At 40.7% G+C, this 16,436-nt stretch overlaps 1 protein-coding gene and 1 non-coding gene across 5 annotated transcripts in view; both read right to left on the bottom strand.

Moving 5' to 3' along the window:
• ESF1 (ESF1 nucleolar pre-rRNA processing protein homolog) overlaps positions 1-16,436 on the bottom strand; it is a 66,447-nt gene that overhangs the window by 40,136 nt on the left and 9,875 nt on the right. For all 4 annotated transcript variants that reach the window (XM_059705509.1, XM_059705510.1, XM_059705511.1 and 1 more), the window contains exons 5-8: positions 15,038-15,138; positions 13,589-13,741; positions 10,161-10,275; positions 8,524-8,671 (exon numbers count right to left, since the gene is read on the bottom strand). In XM_059705509.1, the coding sequence (XP_059561492.1) occupies positions 8,524-8,671; positions 10,161-10,275; positions 13,589-13,741; positions 15,038-15,138 (517 nt within the window). The remainder of the gene's footprint in view (positions 1-8,523; positions 8,672-10,160; positions 10,276-13,588; positions 13,742-15,037; positions 15,139-16,436) is intronic.
• On the bottom strand, positions 12,003-12,169 carry LOC132240358 (U1 spliceosomal RNA). Its single transcript, XR_009454280.1, has one exon. It is a non-coding gene; the product is annotated as a U1 spliceosomal RNA (small nuclear RNA).

Raw genomic sequence — 16,436 nt, 5'->3', positions numbered from 1 at the left:
ATATTTCCACTGTAATTCTCCAAGGCAAAACCATAAATTAAGACCTGGGTTTTAATGCAAAACATACAGACTTACTGAATGGACTAAATGTCCCAGTAAAGAAAAATTTAGAAGTAGCAAAAAGAAGACCCTCTTTTCTATGAGCTATGACTAAATGTTAACTAAAAATGGCCGACATTACTAAGCATTTAGCTGTGAAACATCAATGTCAATATACTGTCCTTACATCTTTAAAAAGGTGATATGGAAAAAAGATTGGTTAAGTAAATGTTTTTACAGTTTTTTTTCTCTAAATGAATAAAAAATAGTCCAGGACATTCTTTCCATCCTATCACACTTTTACATTTTCACTCAAACAGCTGAAATTCATTTTTTTCCTGTTTGTGCTTTGTGCCACAATAGTAATGTTGGATTGAATTCTGTCATGTATCCCGTAATTCAATGGATAAAACATCAGGAACACATTAACAAAATGGCAATGTATTTCTTTCTATTAAAAGCTTACTTCTGAAAACATAATTAGAAGCAAGCTCCTTCCAGGTTGAAATTTTAGTGGTAAGTCTCTGATGGCCTACTTTAAATTGATTTTTTCCAGTACTAAAATTTACTTTCTGAAGCCCTAGAATGTGGGATAATTCATGTAGGTCTGTTTTTCTCCAATTCAAGGACAATACTTTGTGAAAGCCTTAATACTATATAATGAGTGAACAAATTAATTGTAACAGTAAGAAGCCCTCCTATGATCTCTTATAAACAACACCAGGAACATCTAATAACTCTAAGGCATTCAAATATACTATTGTATCTAACAGAGGTACTAAATTACAGATTCAAGTAAGCTTGCAATCAATTCAAATACTGAAGAAAAATGCATGCTTTAAATAACTTAATGAGTCATATATTTCACACAAAAAGCCATTAATCCTTAAAGCTTTAGAAGTAAAAAATATGACATGAGGTAGTATGCTAAGCACTATATGTATATTATTGCAATCTTTCCAACGATGAGCCAGGTTCTATTATAACTCGCATCTTATAGCTATGGAAAGAAAGGCACAGAGGCTAAGAAAACATATAATAGCTTCACTATGTCATAAAGACAGCACTTGAAACCAGCAGACCCAATCTTATGTAATAAAAAGTCCAGAAGTCAACTAGCTCCACAGTTAACTCAGCAACTCTATGATGTTGTCATAGACTCAGGTTTTCTTTATTTCTCTACAATTTCCCATTCTCAGTGTGCTGGTTTTGTTTTGCAGAAGCTCCAGTCATGGTAAAAGATGGCTACAGAAGTTCTACCTTCACCTCCTAAAATGACAACATCTAGAACAGTGGTTCTCAACCTTCCTAATGCCACGACCCTTTAATACAGTTCCTCATGTTGTGGTGACCCCCAACCATAAAATTATTTTTGTTGCTACTTCATAACTGTAATTTTGCTACTGTTATGAATCGTAATGTAAATATCTGATATGCAGGATGTATTTTCATTGTTACAAATTGAACATAATTAAAGCAAAGTGATTAACCACAAAAACAGTATGTAATTATATATGTGTTTTCTGATGGTCTTAGGCGACCCCTGTGAAAGGGTCGTTCGACCCCCAAAGGGGTTGCGACACACAGGTTGAGAACCGCTGATTTAGAAAAAAGATGAGGCATTCTTTTTGGAGCAAGGAACCAGCTCATGGGTTGGCTGGTGGATCTAAGATGGCTTCACCCATATATCTGGGATCTTGGCAGGGATCTGTGAAAGGGTAGGACTTCACTCTGTCATCATTCAGCAGTCTAACCTGAGCTTCTTTGTTTACAACACAGCTGGGTTCCAAGAGGGCAAGTGCTTATCAAGCCTCTACTTGCCTCATGCTTGCTAATGCTCTATTTGCCAAAGCAAGTCATACACTAAACCCAGAGTCATTTTGGGAGGGGATTACACAGGTGTTTGAGTACCAGGAGGCGTGGTTCCTTGGAGGTCATCAGTATAACCATCTTCTACATTACAGTATAACTGTCCTCTATGTTGAGTTCATTGGTGATAGGAAGAGTATATCTTCAAGAGATTATAGTATGTATGGTCAGGGACATTTAAGACACAAAGTCTTGGGAAGTAAAATACAACACAGGATTTAAATTTTATATATTAAAATCATAGTATGCAAATTGTCCCCTCGACGGGGAGTTCGTCCAGGAGTTTGACCAGGGGGTGGGCAGCCAGGGGAGGGGAGTACCCGGCTGGCAGCCAGCAGCTACTAGAGACTCTACCAGTGCACAAATTTTGTGCGCCAGGCCTCTAGTCCTATATAATAAAAGCCTAATATACTAAGTGTCCGACCGTTAGTTTGACTATTCAACTGTTCGCTATGACGCGCACTGACCACCAGGGGGCAGATCACGCCCTGGAGCCCACCCACAGTCCCTCCCCGGCCCCGATGGGATCCCTCGGCCTGGCCTGCCGCCCCTCTCACAATCCGGGACCTCTTGGGGGATGTTGGAGAGCTGGTTTCAGTCTGATCCCTACAGGCCAGGCCGAGGGACCCTACAAATCCATGCACCGGGCCTCTACTATCTTAATAAGAATATACTGACAAATTAATGCTTCTTTTCCCACAATACTAGCTGTCCTAATAATAATGTCATTTAAAAAATCTAGTTCAGTTCTCTCAAACCAATCAAAGAAAGCTATTTGAAAAACTTGCACCCAATCTTCACAAGTACACGGAATGTCCTCTTTATTTCTTTATCTCAGAGCTGCTAGTGAAAAACAAAAAAACTATCCAGAATTTTCAGTCAAGTGCTAAATGACCACTTAGGCATACAAATAAAAAGAAAATGTAAATACATTAGCATATCTGGGGGCAGAAAAGACAAAGGACATTTGAAAAAGGACTTCGCTGTTCTGTGTACACTAGAAATAAAATGAATACTCAATTACTTGGAATGCCAAAGAAATTAACAAGCAACACCCACTCAGACCTTTAAAAAATGTGAAGGCTTTTGTGACCAACATAACTACCATTGTGAATCATATATCTTTTCAATGACTATTAAATACCCAAGCAATTATACGGTTTTATTAATATGTGATATCTGAACAAAGAAACTAGATTAAATATGATTTTTCATTTCATGTATGGAACACAGTGTAAAAGTAGCACTTTATGAAACACTTAGCAAAATGAAGCAATATCTGCAGTAGGCTGAAACTATGGTGACAGCCCAATCATAGGATCTTTCTTAAGAAAGTTAATGTTTAAAGGACCTATAATAATCCTAAAAAACACGTTAGGATTTAATTAAATTCACATTTAGGTTATAAAAACAATAGATATGTAAAGGAAAGCCAAAAGGATTAGCTATGAAAAAGTTAAGCTACAAGTAAAATACTATTTATTCCTGCTATTTTAGAACATTTATGTCTTTGTTTCACATATGTAGTTCTTCAGCACCAAATCTCTTACTCATAATTTTGCATGATTGGGAATTCTTCTATTAGATAAGATGAAGTTGTGAAGAGATCGGGGAGATAGTGTCAACCAAAAACTGCCTAGAAATGACAATCAAGCAACCAAATTTCTAAACAGAGCCTGATCCAGTGTAGGGAAAAAGGATGTTTTGAATCTATTTTTAAAAAATGAGTTATTTTAAGCAAACAGCATAAACAGTTTTAAAATATACCCTTAATCATTTCAATCATCAAAAAATTTTAAAAATAAAGATATAGATAATCAGAATTTCTGCTTCCAGTAATGGCGACCTAGGTACTTCAGACCAACCCTTTCACTGAGTATCCAGTTGGATTAAATATTTTAAAAATATTTTTTAAAACTTCAAAGAGGTTTAAAAAAATCTTAGACCTATTTTAACCTGAGAGCATTTACTGATCCACAAAAGAAACAGCTATGGGACTAAACTAGTTTGGGCAGCCGGGCAGTGCCATGAGGACAAAAGTTAATGACCTTAAAGGAGGGAATTTCAACTAGTACCCCCACATTAAGCAGGGCCCCAGAGGACTATATCCTCATGGCAAGGGCCAACCAGAAATAAACCCGCCTTCATGAAGGCTTGCATCACCCACAAAATCCAGGGAACTCAAGCCTTAAAATGCAGTGATGTGGCCCCAGAATGACCAGAGTAAATGAAGGTTCTCTTTGATGAGGTACACTCACCTGAAATATCAAATCAGCTCACAAAGTTAACCAGGCACACAAGTAAACAGAACTATCTTGTAAATAGAAATCAGCCCCCAAAGATTTGAAATACTGAAATTAATAAAGACTATAAAACATGCTTACTCTGTTTACAGGAATAAAAGTGTTAAAAGTATCTACAGTGAGAAGAAAACTATAAAAAGATATTGTTGATTTGAAAAATAGCTAAACAGGACCTTTACAAGTAAAAAATACTATGACCAAAATTAAGAATTCAATGCATAGGTCTATCAGCATTTTCAACACTGTTGAAAAGAAAATTAGTGAACTGGAAGACAGGTTTAAAGAAAATACCCAGAATGCAACACAGAGAGACAATCTACACTAATAAAAGAGAAAAATGGTAATTGGCGTACGACGATACCCTTTTCATTGGCTAATCAGGGCTATATGCAAATTAACTGCCAACTAAGATTGGCAGTTAACTGCCAACAAGATGGCGGTTAATTTGCATATGTAGGCACAATGCAGGGAGGCGAAAGGGAAAGCAGGAAGAAGCCCCCTGCCACTGACAGTGATCGGAAACCCAGGGGGGAGCTAAGAGCTGGGGGGCAGGGCAAAGGCGGCCCTGCCCCCCAGCCATGATCAGAGAATCAGGTGCCTTTGCCGCCCTGGCCAGTGATAGCAGGAAGTAGGGGTGGAGCCAGCGATGGGAGCTGGGCACGGTCGAAGCTGGCAGTCCCAGGAGCTAGGGGTCCCTTGCCTGGGCCTAAAGCGAAGCCCATGATCGCGGGGCCGCTGCAGCTGTGGGTCCCCGCTGCCCGGGCCGGACGCCTCAGCCAGAGGCGTCAGGCCTGGGCAAGGGGCCGATCCTGCGATTGGAGGGTGATGGGGGTCAACGCCTGAGGGCTCCCAGTATGTGAGAGGGGGCAGGCTGGGCTGAGGGACACTCCCCCCCACACGTACCCAGTGCACGAATTTCGTGCACCGGGCCCCTAGTAGATAAAAATAAAGGAGAGTAGCCCAGCTGGAGTGGCTCAGTGATTGAGCACTAACCTATGAACAAGGGGGTCATGGTTAGATTCCTGGTCAGGGCACATTGCCCAGGTTGTGGGCTCAGTCCCCGTGGGGGTGGGGGAGTATGCAAGAGGTAGTTAATCGATGATTCTCTCTCATCAATGATGTTTCTCTCTTTCCCTCTCCCTTCCTCTCTGAAATCAAAAAAATGTGTGTGTGTGTGTGTGTGTGTGTGTATATATATATATATACACATACACACTAGGGGCCCGGTGCACGAAATTCGTGCACTGGGTGTGTGTGTGTGTGTGTGGGGGGGGGAGTGTCCCTCAGCCCAGCCTGCCCCCTCTCACATACTGGGAGCCCTCAGGCGTTGACCCCCATCACCCTCCAATCGCAGGATCAGCCCCTTGCCCAGGCCTGACGCCTCTGACAGAGGCGTCAGGCCTGGGCAGGGGACCCTCATTTCCCCCATCACTGGTTCTGCCCCCAGCCCAAGCCTGATGCCTCGGCCAGAGGCGTAGACCCCCATCACCCTCCGATCGCCTGATTGGCCCCTTGCCCAGGCCTGACGCCTCCGCCAGAGGTGTCAGGCTTGGACAGGGGACCCCCATCTCCCCCTGATCACTGGCTCTGGCCCCCGCCCAGGCCTGAGGCCTCTGGCCCAGGAATCATGCCTGGGCAGGGGACCCCCATCTCCCTCTGATCGCTTGCTCCACCCCCCGCCCAAGCCTGACGCCTCTGACCCAGGCTTCAGGCCTGGGCAAGGGGACCATCATATCCCCCCAATCCCCGGCTCCGCCCCCCACCCAGGCCTGATGCCTCGGCCAGAGGAGTTGACCCTCATCACCCTCCGATCACCAATCACCGGATCGGCCCCTTGACCAGGCCTGAGGCCTCTGGCAGAGGTGTCAGGCCTGGGCAGGGGACCCCCAGCTCCCCGTGGTTGCAGGCTCCGCCCCTGCCCAGGCCTAACACCTTTGGCCTAGGCGTCCGGCCCGGGCAGCGGGGACCTGCAGCTGCAGCGGCCCCGCGATCATGGGCTTCGCTTTAGGCCCAGGCAAGGGACCCCTAGCTCCTGGGACTGCCAGCTTCGACCGTGCCCAGCTCCCATCGCTGGCTCCACCCCTACTTCCTGCTATCACTGGCCAGGGCGGAAAAGGCGCCTGATTCTCCGATCATGGCTGGGGGGCAGGGCAAAGGCGGCCCCGGGGCCGCCTTTGCCCTGCCCCCCAGCTCTTAGCTCCCCCCTGGGTTTCCGATCACTGTCAGTGGCAGGGGGCTTCTTCCTGCTTTCCCTTTCGCCTCCCTGCATTGTGCCTACATATGCAAATTAACCGCCATCTTGTTGGCAGTTAACTGCCAATCTTAGTTGGCAGTTAACTGCCAATCTTAGTTGGCAGTTAATTTGCATATAGCCCTGATTAGCCAATGAAAAGGGTATCGTTGTATGCCAATTACCATTTTTCTCTTTTATTAGATAGGATATATATAAATATATTAGAGTAGAAGCATGAAAGTTACAGTGAAAAGATCTACCAAATATTTAATTGGAATCCCAGAGGGAGAGGAAAGAAGAAATATCTCAATAGATAATGGCTAAGAATATTCCAAAACTGATGAAAAATACCACGCCAAAATTCAAGAAATGCCAACAAATTCCACGCACAATAAATAAAACCTACTCTTAGTTTACAGTAAAACTGCAGGACAAAAAGAAAGACATTAAAAGCAGTAAAAAAACAATCTAGACAACCTTCAAAAGACTGAAAAAGTTAAGCTGATAGTTGACTTCTCAAAAACAATAATGAAGCTAGAATGCAGTTGCAAAGAGCTGTCCATCTAGAACAGCGGTTCTTAACCTGTGGGTTGCGACCCCTTTGGGGGTCGAACGACCCTTTCACAGGGGTCGCCTAAGACCATCGGAAAACACATATATAATTACATATTGTTTTTGTGATTAATCATTATGCTTTAATTATGTTCAATTTGTAACAATGAAATTGGGAGTCACCATTAAAGGGTCGCGGCATTAGGAAGGCTGAGAACCACTGATCTAGAATGTTTTACCAGTGAAAATACCTTTACTGGTAAAAATACAAGTAAAGGCAAAATAAAGACATTTTGCCGAAACCGGTTTGGCTCAGTGGATGGAGCGTCGGCCTGCGGACTGAGGGGTCCCAGGTTCGATTCCGGTCAGGGGCATGTACCTTGGTTGCGAGCACATCTCCACTAGGAGATGTGCGGGAGGCGGCTGATCGATGTTTCTCTCTCATCGATGTTTCTAACTCTCTATCTCTCTCCCTTCCTCTCTGTGAAAAGTCAATGAAATATATTTTTTAAAAAAACACACAAATAAAGACATTTTTAGACTAAAACTCAAGAGAGTTTGACACCAGAAGATACTACTGGAAATTATCAAGGATTTACTTAAGGGGGGGCAGAAGAAAAATGATCCCAGACAGAAGTATAAGATTTAGAAAAGAATACAGAGGGAAAAAAAGTGGAGGAAATATGGGTAAATTTAAACAAAGGTAGTATAAAATAATAATACTAATGTCCTGTGGGAATGAAATAAAAAACAGAATTACAATACACAGGATACTATAAAAGTTGCTTTAAGATTTCTTGTATAATATAGGGCAGTAAAAATTTTACCATTAAACTTTTCCAAGTTAGGGATGTCAGTATGACTTCTAGGACAATCACTAAATAAACAAAAACAGTCTATTTTCTAAATCAGTTGAGGAATAGAATGTAAAAAATATTCAATCAATCCAAAAGAAGCTTTTATTTTTAAAAAAGGGGGTAGTAAAGCATTTCACTAATTTATTAAGAGATTGCATAACTATATGAACCATGACAAGTCTACCAACCAAGCTTTTTTGGTTAGGTCAAAAAAAAATTTTTTTAATTTTTACTGTTGAAAGTATTACATATGTCGTCCCCCCCCCCCCATTGACCTCCTATAGCCCACCCACCCCCACCCCAGGCCTTCACCACCCTACTGTCACGTGTCCATGGGTTATGCATATATGCATCCAAGTTCTTTGATCTCTTCCCACCTACACATCCTCGCCCACCTTCCCTCTGAGGTTCGACAGTCTGTTCCATGCTTCTATGTCTATGGATCTATTTTGTTTAAGTTTTAAAGGAAATGTTTAAGGTTAAAGCATTTGCAACCAAGAAAATACTTTTTAATAAAAATTCTGATTACTAAACTTCCTGTTGCAGACAGTTTAAGAATTAGTTTGGTATTCCCTTTTAAGCTACTGCCAAAGATATATTTCCATTCACAAGTCTAGATTAGGCATATAAATGCTTACAAATGTAGACCAGAAGGTTAACAAGTAAGTACCTTGTAGCCCATCTTCTATTTCCTCTTCATCTTCACTAGAGGAAGCTAAATAGGCTTGAAAATCCATGTCCAAAAGCTCTTCCTTTTTAAACTTCCTGTTGAGTGTTGTAATTCTGTCATGATCAGTCTCATCCCAAGTGATCTCCACCTTTCACCAATGAAAAAGAAAAACAAGTAAAAATAAAAATGTCAGCCACCCAAACTTGTTAAAGAATATTTATCATTGCCCTGGCCAGGGAGCTAAATTGGCTAGAACATTGTCCCAATATGCCAAGATTGCAGGGTCAAACTCTGGTCAGGGCACATACAAAAAGCAACCAATGAGTGCAAAAATAGGTAGAACAAGAAATTGATGTTTCTCTCCCCCCCACCCCTTTTCTCTCTCTCTCAAATCAATAACAATAAAACAGAGAGAATATTTACCATTAACTTATTACAGGTAGTAAGTTCATTACAGGAACTCATCCATAACATGATGGATCTGGTGACTGATTCCTGTCCTCTATGCAACGCCCATTCCCAGATGGGGTCATAATGGTTTTATCTTCATCACAGGATGGGTTCTACATCATTGTTTTCTTTCCTCAGACTAATCTCCCCAGATCAGTACAACAAAATGGGCACCAATTAACCAAGGAATCTGATCCTTAAAATAGGCTGGCACTGCCTTGGTTCTAACTAGTCACAAGATTCAGAATTATCCCTATTCTGATAATTACTTGAGCTGATGACCACAAAACTACTGCTGGAACTGGGACAGATATAGACAATATAGCCAGACCCTAGTAACTCCAGACTGGCTGACTGGACAGGCTTGCTCTGGTCACATTTTAGTCTTAAAATAACATGACTCTATACTTTATGTGACTTAATTTTTAGTCTTCACTTATTCATAATGGTGGGGTTTTACTAATCAAGGCCACGCAGTGCCCGCCACAGCATGCATGACATGCACCTGACAGATACTGAAGCCCCTCTCTCTGCTACCAGTCTGTTCTCAGAGGAGCATGGTGGTTTGTCACAAGAAATGCAGTGGGAAGCCTATATGCCTACTGTGGGGTCCAGCTGTGGATAGAAAGTTAATGGAGGGAAGAGAATAGAGAAGGTATGTAGCAAAACAATAAACTAATTCAACAGGAATCATTTGGCTGTGTGTTATTAAGCATTAATGTGACATCTAGTAGTCCCGAATTATTCTTAAATTATTTTTTACAGTTTTGGATATTTGCAGAAAAAATGTGTTTCTATTTTAAATTTCCACTAGTCTTCTTTTAACTAGAATTTGAGGTAATCTTTACACTACCTTATTCCCACTATTCCCTAGGATATTAATAACTGACATATTACTTATTAAAGAATCTAGTTGACTAAGAGTGTGTGGGAAAGAGAGAGAGAAAAAAAAGAAACATTTGCAGGTAATTGACTTGGGCTTAAAAGCATAACAAAAGTATGTAAATAGGTTCAGACAGATGTGGTAGATAAAGATGCAAATACACTTTTGGTCTCATTTCTATTTATACTTGTGCATTAAAAGTTTGAATACTGTCCATTTCTAAAGATGCTATGGTAAATAGTACATGAAGTCTTTTCTTAAAACAATAGAGTCCAGCTACACATTTTTAAAAGTTAAGAAATACCGTTGATGTTCCCATTGCAGCAGATGTGAAATATTTTGGTTTATATGCTGTTAAATCCACTTCTAAGGCTACATCCTTGGGCTCATCATCAAAAGTAATATCATCTGGTATAAACCTAAGAAACAAAGAGAAAATAAATGTATTTAAACATATGCTACAGTAATAAACAACCAGAGTTTAGAATCTCTTCTAATTAGTTGTAGTTTATACATACATACATACCATATAAAAATTTCTACAGAACACACATGTAGATGAGGCAAACAAAGTTAGAAATAACCTTGGCACAAAACTTCTGAGATTCATAAGCTATAAATCTGTAATTCTATTAAATTTAAGTGAACTCTGTGTAGGTAGAAACCCTGCATTAGGAGTCAGCTAATATGAGTCAGGTGCAAACACACATGGGTCCCTCATGTTTCAAAAAGAACTAGACTCCTGAAAGCACAGTCATTGGCTTGCTACATAATATTTTGAAGATCAAATAGAATTATTAATGGTTAAATGTTCTGAATATAAAGTATCATATACAGGAGGTGTCACTGAAAATAAGGAAAAGCTTAAAGTTAATTCTCCAAGACTAAAAAATCCTAACAATCTGACCTTGCAATTTTTTTCTACAAGTAGATAGCTGTTAAATGTAAATAACTGTTATGCAATTCTTAGGCATGAGGCTAAGGAATTGGGAGCGCGGGGGAAGTAGAGTTAAATAATTCATGGTTACAGGATTTAGCTTTTGTAATTTATATAGGAGATTTTAATTCCACAAGAAAAGCATAAAAATAATTTTGGCGGGTGAGGAGTGGATAATTGAGGTTCATTATGTCTACATAACATCCTTCTCCAGCTATACTTTTGCACACACTTAGAAGAAAAACAAATAGATTTGTTTTTGAGACTAATATACTTAACTGTTACTAATATGCATGCTTTTATATTTTGAAGCAGACGAAAAGAGTTTTCCCTAGATAACAGGATTGCAGCAGAAAACTCTATTTTCTTTTACATATGACAAAATAAAACAGTGAATGTAAAGATGAAAATAAAAAAGTGAATGGTCACTGATTTGACTTTCTAGGCACTGCCAGAGCTTATTCTAATACTGCATAGAAATGCCCCCAAAAGGAAACAGAACAACCCTGAAAAGAACATGTTAACATTAATTCATGATACCCAGAGTTTGACATTCTAACAAATGTTTGGTAACTACTATTTAAACATTCAAAACAAGCACCTCCTATTGAAATTGTTAACATAGAAGGAAATAGCTTGCTTCATGAGATATGCCCTTCTTGCTATATATTTAAGCATGCTTAAATCTTACCCCAAATACCAATTCCAAATTTTTTATTTTATTTTTCTACCAGTTGGAATGCCTTTAAAGCAGTGGTCGCCAACCAGTGGTCCACGGACCACTGGTGGTCCATGAGGTCCGAAAGGTTGGCGACCGCTGCTTTAAAGTCATAGTGACTAAGAACTGATGAATTTTCCCCCTAAAATATTTGAGAACAAAGCCTCTAACAAAGTTGCATACAAAGAAATAGTTTCTCCTGAAAAGTGTCATAGTAGAATGGTTTACTAGGTTCCAAAGACTAGGATAATGACAAAATGGTACAGTAGTTCAGCTTTCCATTTCCTTAGAACTGATAGTCACAACCACCTAAGGTTTTCACCTCTGGTCAGTGAAGCCTGAGCACACGGTGAAAATAATGCCCAAGTCTAAAGACAATGCCAGCAATTCCATCCACTCTTTCACTGAGCAGCACTTAGAGCAGTGTTATTAAACAGAATTTTCTGTGATGATGGTAATGTTCTGTATCTAAGCAAATAAATTTTAAGTTGAAAAGAAATGTTTTTTCCTCAGTCCCCCACTACCACAAATTATGCATCTGAGTTTCTCACGCATTTGGGGAAATCGCAGGGGTCAGCACATCCGGAATGCAATGGATAAACCTTGCCTTGGGAAAACCACCTTCATAATGATGGTATCTCCCCTGCCAGGTAAGTATTTAAGCTTTTTTAAAAAATCTTTACCTATTTTTTCCATTGATCTTTAGAAGAGAGAGTGTGGAAGGGAGGGAGGACGGGGGGAGGAAAGAGAGAGAAACAGTGATGTGAGACAGACACATCAACTGGTTGGGCTCCTATACACACCCCAACCAGGGCTGGGGATGGAACCTGCAACCGAGCTACGTGCCCTAGACTGGAAATCGAACCCATGCCCCTTTGGTCCTCATGCTGATGCTCTAACTACTGAGTGAAACTGGCCAGGGCAGTACTTTTAAAATTTTAATTAAATAAATTTAAATAGCCAGATGTGATTAGTGGCTACTGTACTAATAACACAGATTTAGAAGTACCAGTTTATTAGCAAATTCCTTTGCCCCCCACTTCAACGCTATTTTATTTTTTTTAACGCTTTTTAAAAGTAATTTATCTGGCTCCTAATTCTAAAACACAGTTGCAAAGAAATATCACTATATATAACCCATAATCCTAAAATCATAGCCAACATATTTGAAAGGATACAAATGTGGGGTGGCTCATCCAAAATACTTTAGCATTTTCTCATTCCAGTTTCTTTTTCTATAAAATATATAACATATTTTTATTGATTTCAGAGAGGGAGAGGGAGAGAGAGATAGAAACATCAATGATGACAGAGAATCATTGATCGACTGCCTCCTGCATGTTCCCCATTGGGCTCGGGTCTGCAACCTGGGCATATGCCCTGACAGGGACTCAAACTGTGACCTACTGGTTCATAGGTTGATGCTCAACCACTGAGCAACACCGACTGAGTGTAGTTTTCTTTCTTAAGAGTGATGTTCCACAGGACAGAGTTCTCCCAAAAGAAAAAAATCCTCTTTTAGAATATGAAATAGCGAAGCTGGTATGGTGCAGTGGTTGAGCATCAACCTATGAGCCAGGTCTTGGTTCAATTCCTGGTCAGAGCACATGCCCAGTTGCAGGCTTGTTCCCCAGTGGGGGGAGTACAAGAGGCAGCCAATAAATGATTCTCTCTCATCATTGATGTTTCTCTCTCTCTCTCCTTTCCCTTCTTCTCTGAAATCAATAAAAACATGTATTTTTTAAAAAAAGAGAATATGGCCCTAGCTGGTTTGGCTCTGTGGATAGAGTGTTGGCCTGTGGACTGAAGGGTCCTGGGTTCGATTCCAGTCAAGGGCACATGCCTGGGTTGTGGGCTTGATCCCCAGTAGGGGGTGTGCAGGAGGCAGCCAGTCAGTGATTCTCTTTCATCATTGATGTTTCTCTCTCTCCCTCTCCCTTTCTCTCTGAAACCAATAAAAAACATATATTAAAAAAAGAGAGTATGAAACAATACAGAGCACTACCAGTTCTAATATTTTATTTCTTATAATCACATTTATTACAAGATTAAATTGATAAGAGACACTCGAGATTACCTCAGATCTACAAAGGAACAACTACTTTCAAATTCCAGGCCATCACAATCCTCATAAAGTTTAGCGGCTGTTTCAGGAGAATCACATTCTACTACTGCATAACAGTATTTTAGTCGTTTGAATTGATAATCTCTCAATTTTTCTCTAGAGGTCCTAAAAAGGGAAAAACTCATTAAGCTTACTTATACAGGAACACAAATACCTATTTACATTTAAGAAATAAATGCAATTGTTTCAAGGAAAATATATTACAACCTTCATACCAATCTTTTCTTCCTCCATGACTTTGCCTTTATGAACATTAAACATTTAAGTTCAATTTATTATTCTGACAAGGTACAAACTAGGTATTTTGTTTGGAATTTGGTATCTAGAAAAGGAAAGTATAAGAATTATAAGTGCTTACCTGTTATTTTAGTTTTAGAAGTTAATTATTTTGTTTGTTTTGGTACCTCAAAACCCCTTCTCAAATAAAACTGATGGACAAGCACTGTATTATAAAATATACTAGGAAAGCATTGGTTCTGGTTATGAAGAGCGTCTCCATCTGCTCTCTTCTGCCACCAATAATATAGTACTTAACCACGATTTTTATTAAGCGCACATATAGCTCCACCTAGTGGTTTAAAAACTATGTTAATTTTTTTCTATATTACATTAACGTGCCAAAGTTGTTATCAATCTTTTATTTTTGTATTTAATACTCAAGTTAGAAAAACTACATAGCTTGAAGGCAAATAGTTTCAATGCCACTTATGTGGAAATATACATCCCAGAAAAAGCAGTAATTATTTTAATGAATACAGAAACAGAAATACACACACAAAATATTGTTGTAATAGTATGCCACTTCTGACAGACTTTAATCTGCTTTGCAAGTTGTTTTAACTATAAATGGCATGTATAAACTTTAGTCCTAACTTTTAGTGACCAGAATTCTGAATTAGTAACATGAACTTATAAGGTTTAGTTTTATTATCTACTAGAGGAGCGGTTCTCAACCTGTGGGTCACGACCCTTTTGGCGGTCGAAAGACCCTTTCACAGGGGTCGCCTGAGACCATCCTGCATATCAGATATTTACATTACGATTCATAACAGTAGCAACATTACAGTTATGAAGTAGCAACGAAAATAATTTTATGGTTGGGTCACAACATGAGGAACTGTATTTAAAGGGCCAGAAGGTTGAGAACCACTGTACTAGAGGCTCAGTAGACAAAAATTTGTGCACTGGGGGGGGGGAGGAGGGGGGGATTGTCCCTCAGCCCTCAGGGGATGTCCTACTGCGGCTTAGGCTTGCATGTGCTGGGGCTCACAGCTGCCTGAGGCCACGGCTGCTGTGAGCCCTGGGCCTCGAAGCCGCTGTGACTGTCCGGATGAAAGTCCGAAAGACGTTCGCCCTAATTAGCATATTACCCTTTTATTAGTATAGATAGTAATTTAATACCAGTCCTTTTCAGGGGCATCTTCAGGAATACTTAATAACTCGACTGGTCCTTGAACTTGCTCTTCCTTCATCCTCTCTTTTCCAAACTCCGAAAAATATATCTAAATATAGAAAAAATAAAATCAATGCAATTTATACTTTCCTTTTCTTTCAACATCCAGACCTATCTAGGTCAGTAACTCTAATTTACAATTGGACTCAATGAAAACAGCAAGGTTGACTCACTTCCAAACCCACTATAGGAAGCTAAAGCATCCTGAGGAATCTCCTTAAAAATGATCATTTTGGCTGGAGAGTAACTGATGTGGGACTTGAGAACAAAAATAGACTATCTCCTCTATTTATCAACTGGGACAAGATGGTTCAGGGCTCCAAGGGAAAAATTTAAAAAACCAAAAACAAGATTCTAAAGGAACTCAATGTAAACATACACATGAAAAATGACTGGATTAACTAGCTTACATAAAACATACAAAAAATGATTAAAGAAATATCCTATATAATAAAAGCCTAATATGCAAATTGTCCCCTCAGGCAGTCGTTCGACCAGGAGACGTGGAGTTAGACTGCTCACTATGATGTGCATTGACCACCAGGGGGAAGCGTGGAACATGGAGGGCGTCAGCGATGCGGAGTTGGCAGCGGGCAGTAGTAGAGGCACTGCTGGCCCTTATGGGCCTCGACGAGAGCGGAACTGCGGCGGGATGATAAAGCTGGTGAGCAGGTGGCACCAGAACAAGGCGGGTGCAAGCAGGGACCCGATTGCCGCGCCAATGGCGACCAGAGGTGGCAGCGGGGGGTGAGGGGGGTCCAGCCCCAACCTATCGCCCCACAGACGGCGACCAGTGGCAGCGGTGGGGGGCAGGGCCGCCACCCAGCTCCCAGGCACTGAGGGAACAGGGCAGGGGGCCCAGCCCCAATCAATTGCCCCGCAGGCGGGATGGTGAGCAGGTGAGGGGGCGGCGCTAGGCCAAGGTGGGGTGCCAGGCGAGCTGCGGGGCTGCAAGGCTGGGGGCGTGAACTGAAGCCCGTTCTCCACAGGCCACTCCAAGTGACCCCACCCGTGCACGAATTCATGCACCGGGCCTCTCGTATAAAACATAATGAAAAAAACCCAATTTTTTAATACCTACCTTATCTCTAAGTCACATAATTTATTCAATGCTTTTTTTTTTTTAAAGACATTCCTTTTAATAGAAAGGCACTCTTACATGACAGTTTTATCACATACATTAGATATATACATATGGTCTTGGTGTAAGAAAAAGGATTCATCCTCACTAGGATTTGGTATTTTTATATTTTGACCACTTTTGAGTCAAGAAATATAACTGTATGTATGTGGGGACAGTAGGAGGGGATGGAACGGGGCTGACAGAGGTTAATGGGGGAAAAAAGA

Source organism: Myotis daubentonii, chromosome 8 (assembly GCF_963259705.1).
Source record: "Myotis daubentonii chromosome 8, mMyoDau2.1, whole genome shotgun sequence".
Lineage (NCBI taxonomy): Eukaryota > Metazoa > Chordata > Mammalia > Chiroptera > Vespertilionidae > Myotis > Myotis daubentonii.
The sequence above is the reverse complement of the archived record's forward strand: the minus strand, read 5'-3'. Positions and strand labels throughout refer to the sequence as shown.